We start from the raw sequence: 23,611 nt of genomic DNA on the forward strand, positions 1-23,611 counted from the left end.
TTTTCTTCAACAGTCTAAAAATAAGCTCTCTCACTCTGTAATTTCTATAAAGTACTTGTGTTTTAATAACAGTTATGGGTTTTTTATATATATATATATCATAGCTCCCCATCTTCACATCTGAAAACGCTGTGGTAGATGGCCCATTCCAAGCAGAAAGACAGAGGACATTACCCAAACTGCCTAAATCTGCTCCCAACATTGGGCTTTCCCCCATGACTGCGTGTCCCGGCCAGACTCTTCGGTTCAAACTGAGATTAGAGCTCCCGTCGGGAACAAAGCTAACTGAAGGAGTACCCAGCTGCTGGTTTCTATCAGCTGACGGTAGGAGAGGAAGCTTGCAGATGCAAGTATTTCATAAATTCTTGACGTTTAATTTAGTAACCTTTTTCATTTGTTATGTCATGTTTTTACTCTAATCAGACAAGATTTGAAAGATTATGTGGAAAAATGAATCCAGATCTGACTCTACTTTAGCAGTTTTCTTTAGTCTTTGCGATCCTTTCCTCCCTGCTAGTAAAGAATGGTGTAGCCCTCCTGAAGTTGAATGTCAGTTGTTAGCACTGTTTCCTGGAATATAGACTTTCTCATACCTCTTCCCTTTATTCTAACCTTGTTCTTCAGCCTATTTTTGTCGCCCAAAAGAACCTCTTGGGAATTAGAAAGTCTACAATAGGCTCTACAAGCCATATTCTTATTTAATGTTTTCTTCCAAGGCTCTCATTTCCCATCCCCTGTCCGGGTCTCTCCTTTCTTCTGTGTATGTGAATCACAGTGTGAACCAGCGTCCTCACTGCTCCTTGGTGATAAGGAGTGAGTAAACTGCTTGCCTTGTAGTCGCATCTCCCATCATCTCTAACACAGTGAAGTATTAGTGCTCCAGAGTGTCTGTGACCCCTGTCTGTAATGATCGTCCTCTGTCCCCGTCTCCCACGCTCTTTCACACTTTCTCGCACAATCTTCCGTTTCCTCCCTCATCCCCTCTCACCCACTTTTCTTTTGTGCGTTACCCAAATCCCAGTGTCGTGTCTTTTTACCTTCATAAGTTCTGAGGGTAACAGCTGCCGGCCTCCAACTGTTAACTCAGTGTCCAAACCTAGAAACAAAGAGATCTCGCTGGGAGGAAGCAGCTTCTGGGTAATTGACTGAACCTGGGGCGAATTCTCTCCACACAAGGGAGAGGGCTGGCCATGTAGTAAGTTCTAGGCCTCTTGCAGCTGCTTCGTTGCCAGAAGAGTTCTGAAACTCTGCCTGCTCCACAGGTTCCTTCCTGTAGGTTCAGGGGAAGTGTCCATGAAGTCTGAAAGACTGCATCAATTAGAGATCACTAATTTAATTTCTGTGTGCAATTAAATAGCAGTGTGTTGGTTTTTAAACTGGGATATTGACAAATTAACATGTTTATTTTAACTCTGCATTATCAAACACAAATTATTTAATATTGAGTCATTAGGATATAAAATACAGGTAGTTTCAAAGGAAACTGAAATAGTCCATAGAGAAAATAGAATGAAATAGCTATTTCATCACTTGTGTTAGATATGAGCTACCATTTTTATTATATAGAGGCAAATGAGCTGTCAGGCAAGAATCCTAATAATGTAGAGCTTTTGAAAACTATTTATTTTATAGAATACATTCGTACACTCATGGTTAAGGGACATTTTCTCTTCTTGGCTGGTTATTTAGAAACAGAAACATTTATTTTTAACTAAATTTTGGTCTGTATCTCAAAGTGGTTAGAATATGTGAAAGTTTTAAGCCAAAAAAAGGCAGCATAAAAGCACCAACATAACTTCACAGATCGTACGTGTGATGTATACGAGAAACAGCTAAGAGACATTTTCTGTTTTATTTCTAGATTTGGACATTAAAATAGCAGAGTTTATTACTTTTCTTGTTTGACTTAAAATATAAAAAGATCTCTGCTAATCTCTTTAGCAAAATCAAGCATTAAATAAAAGATACTCCCCAGTCCAAGAATAAGCAAAGAAAGCCAAAGGATTTTAAAGAGAATTTTAAAAGAATTGTTTAAACACTTCTGTATAAAAGCTCTGCGCTTAACTCTTCAGATGCTTACCTTTCACCTTCTCCTTACTCTTATTTAACATATTTTTCTCAAACTTTATTTACAATCAACGGAATATTAGAAACACTAAACTAAAGGGGACATCGAGAGGACTGATGGCGGCAGGTTCTTGGAGCCTGTTGACTCCTTTCGAGAACAGAGGAAAGAGAGCCAAGCTGAAAGGAGACGTAGCGCTTTATCATTTCTCGGCAGACGGCCCAGGTTTTGTGCAGAGGCCCCAAGTCACTGATGCTGACTGGGTTATGTTCAGTGTCCTCTAGACATTTCCCAAATGCTGGCTCAGTTTCTGCCAGCCTCTTCAGCTGAATGTCAGTGTAATCCGTTTTCCTTCTGAGAGAAGGCGAGAGATAAGTAAAGTCATTTAAAGAAACTTTTAATATTAGAAGGCTTAAAAAATTTTAGTAGTTTATAAGATTTTTATTGTATCGATAATCAGTGTATTTAAGTCTAGTGAGAATTTTATTTACTAAAATGAGGTATATTAAATGTCTTAGTATTTACGTTGTTTGAGCCCACAGAGAATTGATACGCAATGGCACCTGTTTCTAAAGAAATCCTTAGATTTTTTATTATTTTTACTTTTGGATATTCAGTAATTCATCATTATCTTAACTAGAAAGTCACTACAGAGTTATATTCCCTAGACAAATTTTATTTTGTTAAGTTTTTATGTTATATCCCTGAAGATAATCTATTTGGTAAAAATGATCCATTTTCTCAAGCATCCTATGTTTATTTCCACACTTAATGGGTTTCATTTCTAATTTGAGGCATTAAGGCTCTCTAGCCATATATGAAATGTTCAGCTTGGTTTCATAAAAGTAAATTTATAACCTATTGTACAGTGTCTAAACAAAAGAAGGATTCCAATAATTCGATATAATGATCATCAGAGTGGGAACTTCTCATGGGTCATTATTGTCTTATTTATATTTATATCCTTCCCACAGAACACAATGTCTGGCACTTAGAGGCTTTTGACAAATATGTATATTTCTTAACTGAGTTAATAAAGTCTTCATAATATTTTAATTTCTTCTTGTGAAGCCTTAATAATTTACTTTTTTATTTTTTAGGCAATGAATGGCTTCTTCAAGGGCAGATACCATCTGGAGACATAGAGAACATTTCTAATCAGCCGACGATTTCACTTCAGATTCCTGGTGATTGCTTGTCCCTTGAAGCCATTGTGTCTATCAGTGTGTTTCTTTACTACTGTAGTGCAGATAGCAGTGCCTGCATGATGAAGGCAATTTTGTTCAGCCAGCCTTTGCAGATAACTGCCACACAGCAAGGTCACGTGGCGCCGGTAGAGCTCAGGTATGTGTTCTAGCAGGCTGGCTAGCAACCCATCACCACAGCCCCACCCTCATCCTCACCATCATTGTAACTTCAGAAGAAACTATTCCTGACTCTGGGTACCAAGACACCATTACACAGTTCAGGCAACTGATGTTAAAATAAAGCTATGCTCCTTACTTGCTTTTGTATTATAGACAAATGCCTTTGTTCTGGCTACATTCTAGCCAAGTCACCGATCATTTGAACCATGTCATTGCATTCTATACTGTCATTTGGCACAAGACTGAAGTCCACACTGTAGGAGACAATACTATCATCAGATAATTGGCAGTGAATACTACTACTAATAATAATACCAGATATTTTAACTAACTTTTTCTACCTTTAACATTAGTCAGCACACTTGAATGTGTCAATTTCACAATACTTTAGACAGAACTTAAGCTCCAGTTCACGGTTATATAAGGACACCTGCCATTCTGTTGTAAGCCCAAAAAAAGGCTTTTCACCACAGTAGAAGCTCAAAGAGTACGTGTGTGGTAAATATGATCTTTATTCTCTTCTATGATTTTCTCCATTAAGATATGTTAAAGAGAGTTTTTATCTATTTTTATCATAAATTATTTGTTTTAACATATTGTGATTAATGCCTTATAACTTTTATAAACTCATTACTTTAAGTTTGTTTTTGAATGAACACATGCTTACCAGATAATGAATGAGTCCTCAGAAATATTAGGACTTTCAAGGAAAAACGGACTTAGGGACACATTACTGTCTGTGATAAAGAATCTATTGTGACAGCTGAATCTGATGTAAATGGGTTATGTATGTTGTTTTGGAAATTTAGGTTTCACTTGTAAGCATCAAATGCAGATTTATTGGGTTTGAGTTTGGGTTAGCGTTTTTTTGTTTTTATGTTGTTGTTTGGTTCCATATTCAGAATTTAAATTATTATCATGTATTGTGATGTTTTACAATTCACTTTTGAGCCTTCAAAGTGAAATTTGCAAGGTGAAGTACTTTCATGCTGTTAATAGATATAGTATATACTAATATATTACCTCCTAAAATATTAAGGCTGAAACAGTGATTTGATGGTACTGTTTTTTGATTTTGGGGTTTTTTAACCCCAAGAGACGATAAGTGGAAAGTTTTTTTATTATCAAAATTTATCTTTATAACTCTTTAAAAGCCTAATTCTGTTTTTCCTAAAACTGATTCAATATATTTGTGATTTAATTAGCTTATAATATTTTTAAAAGAGCAGATGAACCATGTTTATTTATTCAGTAAATCTTTATAGACAATATGGCATAATATGCTTTCCTCTCCCTCAGAATCAATGCTAAATTTAAAGTATCTGCCCATTTCTTTACTTTTTTTTGAAATATAGTTTTGAAACATAGTTTGTTCTATTCATGATATTAACTAAACCTCTGAAGTAAGACAATGTTAGAAATCATGACTTTAATTAGTAACCTGCTAAAAGCTGTTTTTTAAGAGAAGTATAAATGTAAAATTAAAAGGAATCCTGTTTGAAATTATATATAATTACCTCATAGCCTTTTCATAGCCATAAGGATATATGACATTTATATTCTCTTTTTATAGAGAACAGGCTTTAGTTATTTTTTAATCTCATTTTACTTACTGTATTTCTCATTTCTTAGTCGGAGAGGATGAGAATACTTTGGCTCAAAAATTTTCTATTTAAGGACATAAGCAGTTTCACTCTCCAAAAGAGGTATATATAGTTTTAGCTTGCTAATTTAGAAATACCTGGTAACTTAATTTGCAGGGTAACAAATACACAAACACACACTCAGTATACATTATATATTTTCATGTAAATTGAAAATGCAAAAATATTTTTTAGAATCCATTAATTCTTTTTTGTCTGGACAGAATTTTAGGTTAATCTTAAGTTTATCCTTTTCTTAACTTTCAAAGTGTAGTTTTTTTGAACATTCTTATCCTTACTATCAGTCTACCTTGGTTTTTACATTATAAATATTACTTACAGTGAATTAGTGTGATTTTAAGTAAATTATACTTAAGCAATATAAATAGGATCGTGGGATTTCTGGCTAACTGAAACCTTACAGAAGAAGAAGCACTAGGAAGTTTTACCTTTTCGGTCCATGTCTGCCTTCTTTTTCCTATAAGGATTTCTGCGTATTTTTAACTTGTCCCTTTTTTTGTCACATAAATTATTAAGTCTGGTCATAGTTTAACAAGTGATATTTGTGGCGTCACACACACTTTGTCACAGTACCTGGGCTCCGTGCCCGGCCGTGTTCTGCTGGTTTCTCCCTGTTCTGTCTTCTCCTCTTGGTGAGACCATTTCAGAAATGAGAGAATTTTTTTCTGAATTCATGCTGAAGATTGATAATACCTATAAAGAATTTTGTCTAACTTGAATATTCTTTTCACAAATATTTAACTTGTTTATATAAGGCAAAATCTTACAATTGAATCACTCATACGTCTTAACTTTGGCAGAGAAAACAATTTTCTCCTTTAACTGTTCTGATAGGATTACTGTTATTAATATTACATTACCATGCCTTCAAAAAGCTATAAATCTTAACACAGCCAAAAAAAGTTTAATTCTTATGCAAGAGTAGTATGTGTGTCTGTGTTTATACATGTTCGTATATCCATACACACATACAAAGAGCAATTCAAGAATGGCCAGTATACTTCAGAACTAATACCACTGAGATAAGTTATTCTTTGTTTGTTTTACGGTAGTTGGGAAATTTGGGAAGATATTAAAAATACATATCTCTATAATACAATAATTTTCTTTTCTACCTTCACAAAATTCACTGTTAATTGATATCTGCCAATTAAAAAGACTTGAGTCCAGCCATTAATGTGTGTTCAGCATCATGTTTAAGAACAATCTTGAAAACCTAACTAAATTCTGTAGTTCACAATTTCATAAAAATATATGCAAAGGGGAACACATCAGTAATGGTTCTCCTGAATCATGGAATTGTGGATATTTTAGTTTTAACTTTCTTTATTTATTTTAGTGAACAACGTGTTATTTTGAAAATCAGAAAAAAAGCTAAAGTTGTTTAAAGATTTAAAGTTAACTGAATTATAAGCACTTACATAGTAACTTTTTTAAAGTCAATTTTATTACCAAAGATCAGAACACAGCGAGGAGTCCTTTGATCTACCAGGGTTCTTAAGTGTGGGATTTCGTGAAGATAGAAATGATTATGGCTTTTTCTTCTTGTGTTTATCTTGTGTAACATAGTGTAGTGGTTATGAGAAGGTACTTTTTGGTAACTTCCATCTCATTCTACAAAATGGGGCTAATTTACTTGTTTCATAGGATTTCTGTTAAGTTCAATGAAATATTGTTCATAACGTTCATTAGTACTTAATGAAACTGGTAATTATTGACTTAGTTATCTAATGATAATTATGCCCATAGACACACATGACACACATGAGATGACATTTTCTTTGTAACTGTAATTTCTAAAGGAAAATATTTCTCCTCACAACTATTTGTTAATACTCTCCGTAGCATTAGGGTTCAAGAAGAGAAACAGCTTTATAATGAAGCATATTACTATTTTATAAACAATATTGCAGTTATAAAAAGCGTAGTATAGTTTCATTAAAATTTTAAAAAGACCTTTTGGAACTGGAAGTAATAAACTTGCTTTGAAAGGGTCCAGACACACGCAGCCTGAACCACATTCCTACATGTGCCCAGCAACTGGCACAGAATACTTATATCTTAACCAAAAAGTTTTCATTCTGGTGGTGCTTTACAAAGTCTTCAAAGTGCTTTCATGTACACTGCCTCACTTGAGCTTCAAAGTAACTTTATAAACAAAACAGGTAGTTGTTATGTCCATTTTAGAGATGAGGAGACAGCTTTGGAATATTGGTGACCCCTGAAGATGCGGAAAGCTCCCAGAATAACGTCCAGTGCCTGGTGCCAGCAAATGCTCAATTCTGCCAAGTGAATCAAGGGCAAAGAGTGGATCTTTAATTCAGGCACAGATCTCCTGATGCCTAACGCTACTCCAAGATATAGGAGAGGGGGCACAAATTGCTAAATTAAGAGTACTTACTTATTTTATGCTTTCAAGTCAAGTAATTAAGAATCATAGCTAAATGTTTTGAGTTCTTAGTATTTGCCTGCACTGTTCTAAGTGCTTTCCATGTATTAGCTGATTTAATCTCCACAGTAACCTTATGAGAGAGATTACTTTTCCTTATTTGACTGATGAGGAAACCAAGACACGGGTTAAGCAGTTATACCAATATAGTCAAGAGTGCTTCTTGAGAAGCAACAGAGCCTGGGTGGGAGTCTGCTCAACTCCTGCTGCCTCTCAAAATGTACTCTCAAAGTACATTTTTTATAAACATAAGTATTTCATAACTTTACATAGAAACTTAATCCACAGGCCCCATAAAGTGCTAGCAATGATTGTTTTTGATATTTAAATAAATCCATTTAATTAGATGATTTTAATTGTTGTTTCTCAAAAGATTTTATGTACCACTCTTTCTTGATTTCAGCTATTATAAAGAGTTTTTCTTGGCAGATGGATGTATTAAAGAAATAGCTCTCCAGGGTAAGTTCCGACAGTGCTTTGGTTTTCAAAAGATAATGAAGACCTTGTCATAAAGAGTAACTGAAATTTTAGCACAGGCCTGTCTCAGACCCTAAGACTCTTACTCGTATTTAACAAAATTTTGTTTATCAGCCAAAATGAGCTCTAGCAATATAGTCTTCTACTTTCTTGTTTCCTAAATAAAAATGGTTTATAGATCTCACCTAAATAACTCAAATATGCAATTCTGTTACAGTAAAGTACCATGGTCCACCCATTATTCCAGCAGTAGGTATTACACATGTTAAAACGAATACAGCAAAATGTGCACACGGATGATTGCGATTCATGATCACCCAGGTGCAGAATGCAAACATCTTTTCATTGTTAAATAGTTTGTAAATTAAATCACTTTATGCTGCGGTAAGTAATTTGTTGATTTTTGTCATAAAATATCCTTCCTGAAGTCCATAAGGAAATGTGTATCAACTTAAGAAAGTGAAAGTAGAGTCATACTAAGTGAAATTCACTGTTAATCACCAAAACTGCCTTTTCTTCCTCCTGTGGCACACAGCTTATCTAAATGAAGAGTTACCATTAACCCTAAGTCACTATTTTGTCCTTAATAGTTAAGACACTTCTTTTACTTCTTTGCGTTAGGGTAATAGAAAGGATAATATTAAAAATTAGAGGCTTGACCAATCCGCCTGTATGTATTCCATCACTAACAGGCCTTAACCCTTTCACGCAGTAGGGCTGCAGGTTAGACTGGCTGTCTCTGGCTTTCAGATGGCTGATCTGATCCCATGAGCCTGGATAAAGTGGAATAGGAGGCAGCCCCCCTCAGCTTTTCTGACTGGACCCCTTTCATTTCTTAGTGTGCTGGTTTAGTTTAATTATTTTCAAAGGTTGGAAATGGAAAGTGAAAACCTCAGGTGCTTGTTGTGGAATGTGCACCTGATTATAGTTATTCATTGTTTGGTGTGTCTCTCCACTGGCCTGTCCCTCCTAAGTGTACCAAAGGGCATTGTGTTCTGTTGAAAGCCACAGGACCAAAAGCAAAGTATCACAAGCATTTTCAAATATACTTCCCATGCCCCATGATTATATCAATGTACACAGCTATGATTTAATAAAAAAAAAAAAAAAAAATACATACTTCCCTACCTGCACGAAGGCACTAAGCAAGTACAAATGAGCTCTAACTAAATAACCTTATCCCAAAAAGCGTTGTAACTGTCAGGGCATGGTGTGAATTCCTTTCCCTTTAAGCAGCAGCTTAAGGGCCTGTTGGGTCTAAGCAATGCAGAATTAAGCAAAATTGTCAGATATTTTTTAATGTTGAAAAGTTAAAATTGTGAATAATATGGACAAACATAATCTACCACCTTTTGTTTTTTAAATTACACATTTCCGTTTGAAAGGTGAAAAGAAACTGCAAAAACTGATGCTAAGAAGTAGAGAAGAAAGTCAGCTCTCAGATTAAAATATGCACAGTACTTACATAGGAATAATTATCTAGTGTGTGCTAAGCTTATGAGAAAAATATATTGACATAAATAGGAAAAAACATTACTTGATAAATTATGCTAATGAAGGGTAAAAATAGACGTGTTCCTTTCTGAAAATTTAGAAGGACTCTGCCTTGCAACTGTTTCCTGTTTTTAATATTTGTAGTCATTATTCTTAGTCCCACCAGAACCACATTCATTGTTGGAGTGTGTATAGAACGGCTGCCTTTGTCTTTCTTACACTTTGCAACACCTAGCAAGTTTTCATCTATCGAGTTGAAATGTGTTGTTCATGCACGCCTTGATATCGTCATCAGTATATGCCTTCAAAAAATAAATTACCCCTTCTCTACACCTTAGGCTTCCCTCTCAGTAACAACAGGAGTAGTTTCTACTAACGTTTCAGTGAGGAACTATGGTTACACAAATAATAGATACACAGAAAAATTAGTTATGGTGGGATTTTATCCTAGAATTTTAAAATTTCAGAGGAAGGGAATAACACCTATGTGAATTTCAACCGATTTGTCTCCACTCGGAGGTATACCTTTCTAACTGTATTTTACATAGGCTAATATTTGTTAAAAGTTGGAATTCTCACTTTTGCACTGAGAGCCAGTTTAAAAATGTAATTGCTGTCATTTCTTTACATGTGCGTTATGAACAAATCAACGTTTGCCGTGTGATTGGGATCTATATCATTCATCACTGTTTCAAATTGTAACATTTCATAAGTTGGTCAAATTTTAGACACTCAGACACTTTCCTATCTTTTGTATGGATAAAGTCTTCAGTTTTATTTCTGAGATTAGAGCTAGTCCGGTGTGCTGACTTCATGTCTGTTGTTCCAAAGATTTGATTATATTTGCTTTTTTCTCTATGGTTAAAAATACAGTGAAAATTCAAGTTCATTCATTGGTTTTTCTAGACATGGTTTGGTTCTCAAAGAATTCACTAGGTGTGCATTTCTTAAGTATTTCGTGTAGACAAATTAATATATTTTTATACAACGTATGCCTTCATTTGTTTTGAGACTGTATTCTTCAATGACTTTTTTAAGTGGGTTGTTAACCGTAGACTGTAATAAGAATGCAGTGGCCTTTACTAACTCAAAGAAGTGTAATACGAATCATCTTGGCAAGTGAGAGTGTGCTTATCATGCTGCACACGGAGGGTTAATGCCTCTTTCCTAAAGCTTTGTACATTTTTTTCATGAAATAGATTAAATATTTTCTCTCTAATGCCATTGTCTGTTCTTAATATGCTTTCTGTTTTAATTATATCATGAGATAATTTTATTACTCAGAAACCTGTGCACTATGATTTATTTGCGATTTGGGGGAAATGAGAAATATAATATTTACTTTAAAATTTTGTAAGCAAATACCTCAAAATCAAATAATGTAATCTTAATTCCTATATAGAGTTTTAGAAAATGTATTCAGTAAGTGGTATTGGGAACATTTAAAAAGAACAACAAAAATTAGATCTCTACCTTGACACTACACAGGCCAAATTTGAATTAATGACTCGTTATAAAAATAAAGTCACAAATGTTCCAGACGAAGATACGGAAAATATCTATAGTTCTGGGGGTGAGGATGGCATTCCTAAAAATGACCTAAACCCAAAGCAGTGATTATAAAGATTGATGTGTATGACTACATAAAAAGTTTAAGCATCTGTATAATAAAAGAGAAGAGTTGTAAGGATTTATGAAACTAAAAATATTTTCAAAACGTAAAATGGATATGGGATTAATGAGTATCGTATGTGAAGAGCTCCTATAAACTTAGTAAGAGGATGATATCCTGGTTGGAAAATTGGCAAAGAATATGAGAATGTAATTCAGGGAAGAGATAACGTGAAGATCTTATACAACAAATCAAGATGCTTCAAGTCAGTTTTTCGATCATTAATTTTTAATGAAACTAAAATGAAAAATTTTTCACATTAATGAGTGGTGTATTTCCTTTTGCTGTGCATCACAACACGTGAAGTTGACTTGTAATTGACTTTTAATTTATCTTTTTTAGTTTGAAAACATCTTCATAACCTTTAAACAATGCTTATATTTTCTGTCGTGAGATACATACACATTATATATGCTAAACGTGTATAGTTTATACATAGCTTTTATGTATAATTTGTGAGTTTGGGGTTTCCCTGTGTGACCCCAAAGTTACAATTCTAGTCAATCTTAGGGTACAATTTTAGTAAGTGGTAACCTTTAATCAAACTTTGGGAATTCTGATTAAAAACATGTTAAGCATGTTGCTAATTATCATTGTATAATGTGTCTGCTGTTATTAATACTTCCCGTTATTGAAAAAGTCACTCAATTTCCATTCAAAGAGTGAGAGAGGGCCCTAAGCAGGGCTAAGTTCTATAATCTTACCAACACCTGAGAAGAATTCGTTTTCCCTAATATGTTTAAGATTTTAATTTGAGGGCGGCGCCTGTGGCTCAGTTGGTGAGGCACCGGCCGCATATACCGAGGGTGGCAGGTTCAAACCCGGCCCCGGTCAAACTGCAACAAAAAAATAGCCGGGCGTTGTGGCGGGCGCCTGTATTCCCAGCTACTCGGGAGGCTGAGGCAGGAGAATCGCTTAAGCCCAGGAGTTGGAGGTTGCTGTGAGCTGTGTGAGGCCACGGCACTCTACGGAGGGCCATAAAGTGAGACTCTGTCTCTACAAAAAAAAAAAAAAAAGTTAAAAAAAAAAAAAGATTTTAATTTCAAAGAGTCATGTCCTTAAATAGTATCTATCTCTTTACATGGAAATTATTCTATATGTGACATTGGCTTTGAAATGATACCACAACCAGGTGCCTTATTAAAGTAGGCAAGATAAGGAGAATAAATATTTGAAGTATAGTTTATCTTCCCATCCTGGAAAGGGAAAAACAATAGCTTACCCATGTTCAGGAAGCTGACATGACCTAAGAATTCAAGCATTGCAAGGGAGCTAATGAGGCTGTTTACCCTGCCCACTGTCTTTAATACAGAACAGTTAATTTAGCCTTGCTGAAAGTCAAGTAGAAAAAAACACCTGCTTTTATTTGTTTTAACTGTTTCTGGAGGAAGAACAAAATAATCATCCACATAGCCAGGAACTTTATTTGGTTTTCTTGCGCCTTGCTGTTACAAGCTCTTGTGTGTTTTTGCTGTGATTCAGTGTAAAAGGTACAACACTAAAGTCATTTTAATAATTTGTGTCAATAAAGTGCATCTGTTAAATTCTACCACAATGAATGAGGTAATAGAGAAGCTGCATTTTAGTCACCCATAAAATTCACCATGCAAAAATAAAGATCTAGCCTGTTTTAAAATGCTATTCTGCAAAGTTTACGGGAAGCACATTCTTTTAGCAGCTCTGCTAGATTATTTCTTGTCTCTAATGTAGGTACGTTGCTCTACACTGTAAACATTTCCACTTGTTCTTTATACTGTACTATATACTAGTTCTTTATAACCTTAACCTTCTCTTTTCAAAGTTAAATCATTTCATATTTTAACATTTTCTTTGATTCAATATTAAAACCTCAGATGGGGCAGCACCTGTGGCTCAGTGAGTAGGGCACCAGCCCCATATACCGAGGGTGGCGGGTTCAAACCCGGCCCCAGCCAAACTGCAACAAAAAATATCCAGGCATTGGGTGGTGCCTGTGGCTCAAAGGAGTAGGGCGCTAGCCCTATATACTGGAGGTAGCAGGTTCAAACCAGGCCAGGGCCAAAAAAAAATGCAAAAAAAAAGAACCTCACATATGTGCCTGCTAGGTCCTCTTTCCCAGTCTTCTGCTTTCTGTCAGCCCTGCATAAACCGGTCACAGCCACCTGAAGTTATAAACCTAAGAATTAAACTATGTACTCTGTGGAAGGGATAGCTAATGTTAGCAATCAAGGCACATTTCTTGAATGGCCTGTGAAGAGCTCTGAGGATCCTCTCTCCAGGAAACAGTAGTAACTGGTGAAAATCATTTGTAAATAGCTATTTAAATTATCTGGAAATTGTCCCAAGGGCACACAGCCAATGAGACATTTATTCAAGAAAATCTGAATCTTGTTAAGAACCATTAGAATCTGTGGCATCAGAGCCTTGATCCTTCTTCCTTCCCCCTGCCCCAGATGAATGTGATAGAAGCTCCACTCCAGCTATGGTCAAGACAATGAGGTTCCCTCTCCTGTAATTCCCAGGAAAGGGCTCTGGTAGTTCCCCTAGGAGGTGCAGGCTGCCAACATCCTCATCTTCCCCAGCTGTACACTGAAAAGGCTAAATTCCAGGCAAGTGCAGCCTTGAGTCCTGGGGCTCTCTTCCTTTACCTGAAGCCCCACTCATAAAGTGGTGGTTCTGCCCCAGGCATTGTAAGTAAGATTACTGGAGTCTCCAACCCCTCAACTCACTGGTAGGGCAAAGATCACACACCAGAAGAGGCAAGCCAAGAAGACTGGAGGCTACTGCTCACCCCTGTGTTCCCTGTTCACAAAGCATGGCTGTCGCTTTGAAAAAAGCGCAACACTGACCTCACTCCCAACTTAGCAGTGGCATAGGAAATCAAAAATGAAAGAGGGGACATTACTACTGACATTACAAAAATAAAAGGATTACAAAGGAATACTATCAATAATACAACTTAGATAAAATAGAAAATTTTTCTCATAAACAAAAGGGGCTGAAAATGACTCAAGAAGAAATAGAACATCTGAATAAACCTTTAAAAAAACAGATTGATTGGGCAGCGTCTGTAGCTCTGAGGAGTAGGGTGTTGGCCCCATATACCGGAGGTAGCAGGTTCAAACCTGGCCCCGGCCAAAAACTGCAAAAAAAAAAACTGATTAGTAATTAGAAAACATCCCACAAAAAATATTCCAAGAACAGATGGCTTCACTGGTTAATTTTACCAAACATTTAAAGAATAATACCAGTTCTCTACAAAACTCTTGCAGACAATAGCAAATACTTCCCAACTCATTCTATAAACCTAATGCCAAAAAAAGACAAACACATTATAAGAAATGAAAACTAAAAACCAGTATCTCTTGTGAATATAGTCACAAAAATCCTCAATAAAAAATAATAGCAAACTGTATCCAGCCAGCAACATTTAAAAAAAGAATTATGACTGCTACATAATAAAGATCTTGGTCTTTGCCCTGGGTTTCTGGTATGGAGATTCTAAAGTTCTTGGATTTCCCTGAGTGATAGAAATGATTTTTTTATTTGTGAGCCCCTTGAATCACACCTGAATTTATACTAATGAAGTGGCTTGCTATGCTCCCCTAGATAGCTTCAGGGTGGAAAGATAAACCACAGTAATTAGAAGGTTGGGGCTTTGAATGACATTCTATCAGCCTAGCCTCCCAACCTCCAGGGAGGGAAGGCAGGGGCTGGTGACGGAATTCAATCACAGGACCAATGTCTGCTTGACAAATCATGCCTCTATAATGAAGTCTCAATAAAAGCTGTGGATGTGATTATTGGAATCTTCTGGTTGGTGAATACATTGATGTGCCACAAAGATAATGCACTCTGATTCTATGGGGAGAAAGGCATAGTTTCATGTTAAAGAGCCTCCCAGACCTTAGCCTACATGACTATATTTGGGGATAGCCATAAGTATAGTGTTTTTCTGAGTTCTATGAATCATTCTAGTGAATAGTCTGACTGAAGGGGGTTATGGGAGTCCTCCAGATTTGTAGCCAATTCATCTGAAGTAAGGGCAGTCTTGTTTGGACCATACCCTTTAATTTATGAAAGTGAACTAAATTTGACTGGTTAGTCCAGAATTGATTTACAGCACACCAATTGGTGTCAGAATAATAACCAAATGGAGTTAAGTTCAGGAATGCAGGGTTGGTTTAACATCCAAAAATCAATTAATATAACATACCGAATCAGTGGAATAAAGAACAAAAAATCACATCATCATAACAATAAATACAGAAAATCATCTGACAAAATTCAGTGCCCATTCATGATAAAACACTCAATAAACTCAGAATAGAAAGGAACTTCTTCAACCTGATAAAGGCATCTATGAAAAACCCACAGCCAACTTTGTACTTAGTGATGAAGGACTGAATGCTTTTCTCCCAAAATCAGGAACAAGATATGGGTTTCATTTTTGCCACTTCTCTTCTATTTTACAGAAATTGACAAGCTGATCCTAAAATTCACATTTAAATTCAAGAGATACACAATGGTCAAAACAATCTTGAAAAGGAGAAAATTTGGAAGACATGAACTTCTCAATTTAAAACTTACCACAGTTAGGATACTCAAGGCAATATGGTACTGACGTAAAGCCAGACATACAGATCAATGGAATAGATTTGAAAGTCCAAAAATAAAAACTGCATTTGCAGTCAACTAAACAAGCCATTTTGGATTTTGACAAGTATTTCATTAAATTTTTCATCACTTTGGGAAATAGTGCTATCATAACAATGTTAGGTCTTTCAATGCATAAACATGGACTGTATCTTCTTCAATCTAGGTTTTTGTAAATTTCCTTCAATGATGTTTCATAGTTTTCAGGGTGTAAGTTCTGTACTTCTTTTGATAGATTTATACGTATGTATTTTTTGGAACTATTATGAATGGAATTAAATTTATTTTTGGATTGTTTATAGCAAATGTATAAAAGTACAATTGATTTTTGTATACTTCTCTTTTATCCTGCAACCTTGCTAAACTCTTTTATTAATTTTAATAGTTTTTTTAGTGGATTTTCTGGGATTTCTATATATAAGATCATGTTATTGGTAGTTTTACTTCTTCCAATCTGGAGTCTTTTTGTTTCACTTTCTTGAAATGAAATAAAAGTCTAGACTTTTCTTTGTGGGTAGTTTTTTGGTTATTAATTCAATTGTTTCACTTGTTATAGATATATTCAGATAGTATATTTCTTTTTGAGTTAGTTTTAGTACCTTGTCTGACTAGGTTCAGTAGTGTCCCCCCAGATTGCATGTCCACATGCAATCCATGCATGTGACCTTATTTGGATAGCGTCTTTGCAGATGTAATCAAGTTAAGATGAGAGAGAATGTGGCCATATGTCAGAGATTGGGGTTTTGCTACCACAAGCCAAGGAACACCAAGATTTGCTAGCAACCACCAGAAGATAAGACAAGGCAAAGAAGGATACTTTGCTAGAGCATTCATGGGGAGCACAGCCCTGTCAACACATCAAATAATGAAAGAATAAATTTTTGTTGTTATACACTTCCTAGATTATAGTACTGTGTTAGGACAATCCTAAAAAACTAATACACATTTTTCTTAGGAATTTGTTCATTTTATCTAAGTTATCTAATTTGTTGACCTATAATTGTTCATAATATTACTTAATAATCCTTTTTATTTCCATAAAGTTGGTAGAGATGTCCCCCTGCTTTAATTTCTGATTCTAATAATTTGATTCTTCTTTCTTTTTTGTGTAGATTAGTGAAAAGTTCGTCAATTTCATTCATCTTTTCAAAGAACCAACTGGCGATTTTTTTTTATTTTCTTTATTGTTTTTCTATTCTCTCTCTCTTTTTTTCTTAATCTTTACTATTTCCTTCCTTCTTCTTGTTTTAGGGTTAGTTCTTTTTTTCCCAGTGTTTTAAGATGGAAATTTAAGTCATTGATTTTAGATCTTTTTTTTTTTTTAATTATAGGCAATTATAGCTATTACATCCCTCAAACATGGTCTAATTGGTCTGATTTTCTTTCTTTCTTTTTTTTTTTAAGCCACAGAATCTCACTGTGTTGTCTAGGCTGGACTCCTGGGCTCAAGCAATCCTCTGGCCTTAGCTTCTTGAGTAGCAGGGATTACATGTGCACACCATTGTGCCTGACTGATTTTCCTTTAATTCTAATTTGACCCATTTGATATTTGGCAGTGTGTTGTTTAATTTCCAGATATTTGTGAGTTTCACACATTTTTTTCTTGCTATTTATTTCTAATCTCATTCCCTTATAGTCAGAGAACATACCGAGCATCTATTGCTGAGCCCCTCTCATGAATATTTTTAAACAGACTACTTTTTTAGAGCAGTTTTAGGTTCATAGTCAAATTAAGTAGAAGGTGCAGAGTTCTCATACACACTTTGCTTCTATGCATGCACATCCTCCCCCACCATCAACATCCTACAACAGAGTGGTACATTTGTTATAATTGATAAGCCCATATTGAAACCCAAAGGCCAGAGTTTACATTAGAGTTCATTCCTGGTGTATATAGTGTGAATTTTGACAGATATTTAATGATATGTATCCACTTTTATAGTATTTTCATGAAAGTTCAATGACCTAAAAATCCTCTGTGCACCACACACTCATCTTCCCCTTTCCTCCTACTAACCTCTGGCAACTGCTGATCTTTTCACTGTCTCCATGATTTTGCCTTTTCTAGAATATTATATACAGTGATTGGAATCACACACGCAATAGGTAAACCTTTCAGATGGTCTTTGCATGGCTTGACAGCTCATCTCTTCTTAATACTGACTACTACACCATTGTCTGGATGTGCCATAGTTTTATTTATCCACTCACCTACTGAAAGACATCTTGGATACTCCCAAGTTTTGGCGATTATAAATAAAACTGCTATCAACATCTGTGTGCAGGTTTTTGTGTGGACATAAGTATTCAGCATCTTCAAGTACATACCTAAGATTGCAATTGCTGGGCTCTGTGGTAAGAATAACTTTATTTTTTGTAAGAAACTGTCAAAGTGGCTATACCATTTTGTATTCCCATCAGCAATGAATGAAGGTTCCTGTTAGTCCATATCTTGCCAGCATTTGGTGTCATCGGTGTATTGAATTTTTTTACCATTCTAACAGGTGTTTGGTGGTCTCATTATTGTTTGAATTTGCAGTTCCCTGATGGCATATGATAAGCGTGTTTTCATGCACTATATGCTATCTGTATGTCTTCTTTGGTAAAGTATTAAAGTCTTTTGCCTATTTTTAAATTCAGTTGTTAGTTTTCTTATTGTTGAGCTCTAAGTATTCTTTGTACATTTTATATAACAATCCTTTATCAGATATGTCTTTTGCAAAAATTTTCTTCCAGTCTGTGACTTAACTCCTCATTCTCTTGATCTAGTGAATTTTTTTGATGTTATTTCAAGACAGCTTTCATTTGTTTCTTTTTTTGTAATTCCTTTGACTTCATTGATATTCTTTACTCAAAGCAACATCATCATATCTCCCTTTACTTCTTTAATCATGCCTTCCTTTAGTTCTGTGAACACATTTATAGTGGCTGTTTGAAATCTTTTTCTGCTAAACCCAATATCTGGTTGCATAAATTATGAACCACATGAAAATATTTACTATTATTTTTTAAAACAATAATATTGAATTCTGACTGGGTAGTATTTGCTTACTGGATGCTCTGGTTTGAATGTGCCCCCCAAATTTTATGTGTTGAAAACTTAATCTCCAAACTTCTATGTTGATGGCATTTGGAGGCAAAGCTTTTGAAAGATAATTAAGTAGTCATCAGGGTAGGGTTCCTATGATAGGACCAAAGGCATTATGAAAAGAGGAAGGGAGACCTGAGCCAGCATGTGTGTTCTTGCTCTCTTTTCATGAGATGCCCTCCACCATGTTACGATGCAGCAAGAACGCTCTCACTAGATGCTAACACATGCTGTTGGACTTCCCTGCCTCTAGATCTATGAGCTAAATTTGCTCATTTTTTATTTTACAAATTACCCAGTCTTTGGTATTCTATTATAACAACAAAAAAGAGACTAATTAACACACTGGTACTAGAGTTTAAATTTTATCTCAAAAATACTATTAACTCAGAGATATTCCAATCCCATAGTCACTGTCACTATTCTTACCAGTGGATTTTTAATCATGTTATTTAAAATAATTGTGAGTTTTATGCCTATAATGCTAGCACTCTGGGAGGCTGAGGCAGGTGGATTGCCTGAGCTAATAGGTTTGAGACCAACCTGAGCCAGAGTAAAACCTCATCTCTAAAAATATCTGGGCGTTGTGGCGGGCGCCTGTAGTCCCAGCTACTCAAGAGGCTGAGGCAAGAGAATCACTTACACCCAAGAGTTTGAGGTTCCTGTGAGCTAGGATGCAACAGCACTCAACCAAGGGCAACAAAGTGAGACTGTCTCAAAAATTAATTAATTAATTAATTAATCATGAGTTTTCATTTCTTGTGTGTTAGGTACTCGTGAATTTGGAGTAAAATCTGTATTCTTTTTCCAGCCCAGATTAATTTTTAAATTTTATTAAGCATCCTACAACTTTACTAAATTTATTCTAACAGTTTTTTAGTGTAGTCTTTAGAGTTTTTTATGTATAAGATCATGTCAGTCAAAACAGCTTTACTTCTTCCTTTCCAATTGGATGCCTTTTATTTCTTTTTCTTGTCTAATTTCTCTGGCTGTGCCTTCCAGAACTGTGTTAAATAGAAGTGGCAAGAGTGAGAATTCTTTTCTTTTCTTGATTTAAGAGAAAAACCTTTCAGCTTTTCACTGGTGACTATGAAGTTGGATGTAAGCTTGACATATAGGGTGTTTATTATTTTATTAAGTTGAAGTACATTCTTTCTATACATAATTTGTTGAGTTATTAACATGTAAGGATGCTGGATTTGTTAAGCCATAGTCAAAATATGGAAGTAATTTGTGTGTTCATTGATAGATGAAGGGATAAAGAAAATATGGTGTTTACATACAATGGAATATTATCTGACCTTAAAAAAGCAGGAAATTCTAACATTTGCAACAACATGGATGGACCTACATGACATATGCTAAGTGAAATGAGCCAGTAAAATAAAGACACTTATACGTAGAATCTAAAATAGTTAAACTTACAGAAGCAGAGGGCATAATGGTGGTGAATAAGGCAAGGGGAAATATGGAGATATAGGTCAAGGGACACAAAATTTTAGTTATGCAAGATGAATAACTTTGGGAAGATTGAATATGTAGCATGGTGACTATAGATAATAATATGGTACTGTATACTTGAAGTTTGCTAAGAGGGTAGATTTTAGGTGTTTTCACCACATACACACACAAAAAAGGTAACTATATAAGGTGATGGATATATTGATTAGCTTGATTATAGTGGTTATTTCATAATGTTTATGAATTGCATATCAAATCTATCAATCACCAACTTGTATTCCTTAAATATATGCAATAAAAAGATAGAAATTCAAAAAACAATTTTATTAAGCAAAAACATTACGAAGGGGCTCACGCCTGTAATCCTAGTACTCTAGGAGGCTGAGGCAGGAAGATTGCTTGAGTTCAGGAGTTAAAGACCAGCCTGAGCTAGAGCAAGACCCCATCTCCACTAAAAATAGAAAAATTAGCCAGGCATCGTGGCCCACACTCATAGTCCTAAGAGGACTAAGGCAGGAGGATCGTTTGAGCCCAGGAGTTTAAGACTCCAGTAACCCATGATGATGCCACTGCTCTGCAACAATGAAGTGCTCAGGTAGCAGAGCACAGCTCTGTGTTTAAAAAAAAAAAAAAATTATTAAGCACTGTTTTCAGACATCTCTGTGGTTGACAAGTTTTTTTTTTCCTAATTTTCTAGCATGTCACGAATGCTATTCAAGCTCTTTGTGAAAATAAGATCTTTTAAATAATAACTAATCCTTCAAAAACAACATACGGCAACTAGATTGAAGATTAAAATGATGACATAAAATTGGTTTTTGTCTAACCTCAAACTTCATTACAAATGAACATAGTCTCCTAATCCACATCAGGCTCCAGTCCTCCCAAAAGTAAGAAAGGCCTAGAGGAAATTTCATGAGCATTTATCCGACCCACCTCCTTCTTTTAAAATGTTCATTTGGAGATTGTGATTCTAGGTAGGGGGTGGGGAATCGAGTTGGGGGGGTGGAATCTTTTAAAGACAGCCTTGCGCCCCCAAAGGAAAATATTTTCTTTAAAAAATGTATTGTCCCAAAGGTATTGGAATATCTCTGTTGCTCTTATTTTTGGAGTCAGTAGTGGCTGCTATTTGTTTTTTAGAGGCAAATTAAGCAATAAGCTTAAGGAAACATAAGATTTTATTTACTGTAGGGTAAGGAATAGGTACAGACAATGGTAAATATGGGTAGGGCCAAAGTAAATTCAATAGCTTGGTGAATACTCCCTTAACTCTCTTTAAAAGCTCTCTTGGATTTTTAATCTCTCTACTACAGGTACAATCCCCTTCCATAAACTCAACATCCAAAAGGCTCAGACTCTTGTGTAAAACTATAAAGAATAAGAGTTACATTCAACAGATAAATATTTCCTTTTCTCCTCTGGGTGCCATAAGATTTGTGAAACACGTAGATAAATTTAAGACATGTTTAAGGAGGTGATCAGTGTAGAGAGGTGTATCGACTATGGAGGTTCTACTGTATGTCACCTTATGTGGCAAAAGAGACTTTACAGATGTGATTAAGAACCTTGAAATGGAGGTTATGTTATGAGGGCACCAAAGTGATCACATAGATCCTTAAAAGAGTGAGGCTGGCGTGGTAGTGCACACTTGTGGTCCCAGCATTCTTGGGATCTGAAGCAGGAAGACTGCTTGAACCCAGGAGTTTAAGGTTGCAGTGAACTATGATCATGCCACTGCACCCCAGCCTGGGTGACAGACTAAGAGATGTGACCAAAGAAGCACATGTTGAAGTCATCTTATTTCTGGAAGGGGCCATGAGCCAAGGAATGAGGGCAGACTCTAGAAGCTGGGAAAGGCAAGGAAACATTCTTTCATAGCCTCCAGAAGGCATGCAGTCCTGTTACACCTTAATTTTAGCTCACTGAGACATTTTGAACTTCTCCAGGACTAAGGTAAGTTTGTGTTTTCTTAAGCAACTAAATTTAAGGTAATTTATTACAGCACCATAGAAAACCAATACACACAGGAAGTTCTACTTTAAAGAAGGGAGGAAGGAAAAAAAAAAAAAAGCAGGCCTCAGCACCTCTTCTGCCATAGCCCAGGAAAGGTGTGTCTTGAATCAACCTAGCTTACAGGGTTTCTGTACATGAGAAGGGGAGGCCAGAGGCCAGCCCTGTGCTGCATGTCCCAGCATTAGGCCAAGGTATAAGGCATTCACTGATTCACTGCTGTTTTGTCATCGTTTCCTATGTTCAGTGTTTTCTTTTTCACCACCATCTTCCATCCACCCTCTGACACTTAAAACCTCACCTTTAACCCCAGTTCCTACCAGCCTCTGCTTTAAAAAGATGATAGGTTAAATAGAGCCTTCTTTCTTATAAACCCGAGTCTTTTATGCAGAGAGTAAATAACAAGTAAGAACAATTAAGAGAACAGCAAGAGAATCACTCATTTTGTGGAAAACAGGCCCATCATGACAACAAAGCCTGGGACTTCTCAGAGTCCTTCCTGCAGGTGCCATGGGTGCTAGTGAGCAGACAGAAGGGAAATAGCTTTCATGGGGGGCGAATTATGGGGAGAAAATGCATTATTTCATAAAATTCTCATGGTTTGCTACCAAGCTTTTATTCTGTTTCTATATCACTTTAAAACAATATGCCTGTGGCTCAGTCAGTAAGGCACCGACCCCATATACCGAGGGTGGCGGGTTCAAATCCGGCCCCGGCCAAACTGCAACAACAAAAAAAAAATAGCCGGATGTTGTGGCGGGCGCCTGTAGTCCCAGCTACTCGGGAGACTGAGGCAAGAGAATCGCTTAAGCCCAGGAGTTGGAGGTTGCTGTGAGCTGTGTGAGGCCACGGCACTCTACCGAGGGCCATAAAGTGAGACCCTGTCTCTACAAAAAAAAAAAACAATATCTCTACCCTGGTAAATAAACAAATGAGACACACTTCTTAACTAAGTGGCCCGTTTTCAAGCCCAATGCCCTCATCTAAAAGCAACAGATGAGCATTTAATTTTTAAGCACTTCTGTTTAAGGCAATGGGACCTGGCTTTCAGGTAGAGCAATTCCGTCAGCGGCACGTAAACCTGTCAGGAATAAACAGCACATGCTCCCACTGAGAGAGAGCTGGCCTGCTTGCAGCACGGAGGGAACAGCCATTTGGAACTAATTATGGAAAGTTCCCGAACTTGCTATAAAGACCTTCCGTCACTCTGAGCAAGCAGTGGGCAAACT

At 36.0% G+C, this 23,611-nt stretch overlaps 1 protein-coding gene across 3 annotated transcripts in view; it reads left to right on the forward strand.

Annotated features, from left to right (window-relative positions):
• Positions 1-12,212, forward strand: part of NHLRC2 (NHL repeat containing 2) — a 60,180-nt gene extending 47,968 nt beyond the window's left edge. For all 3 annotated transcript variants that reach the window (XM_053584340.1, XM_053584342.1, XM_053584341.1), the window contains exons 10-11: positions 105-324; positions 3,166-12,212. In XM_053584340.1, the coding sequence (XP_053440315.1) occupies positions 105-324; positions 3,166-3,422 (477 nt within the window). In that variant the 3' untranslated portion in view covers positions 3,423-12,212. The remainder of the gene's footprint in view (positions 1-104; positions 325-3,165) is intronic.
• Positions 12,213-23,611: the final 11,399 nt, after the last annotated feature.

This window comes from Nycticebus coucang, chromosome 3, assembly GCF_027406575.1.
Source record: "Nycticebus coucang isolate mNycCou1 chromosome 3, mNycCou1.pri, whole genome shotgun sequence".
Lineage (NCBI taxonomy): Eukaryota > Metazoa > Chordata > Mammalia > Primates > Lorisidae > Nycticebus > Nycticebus coucang.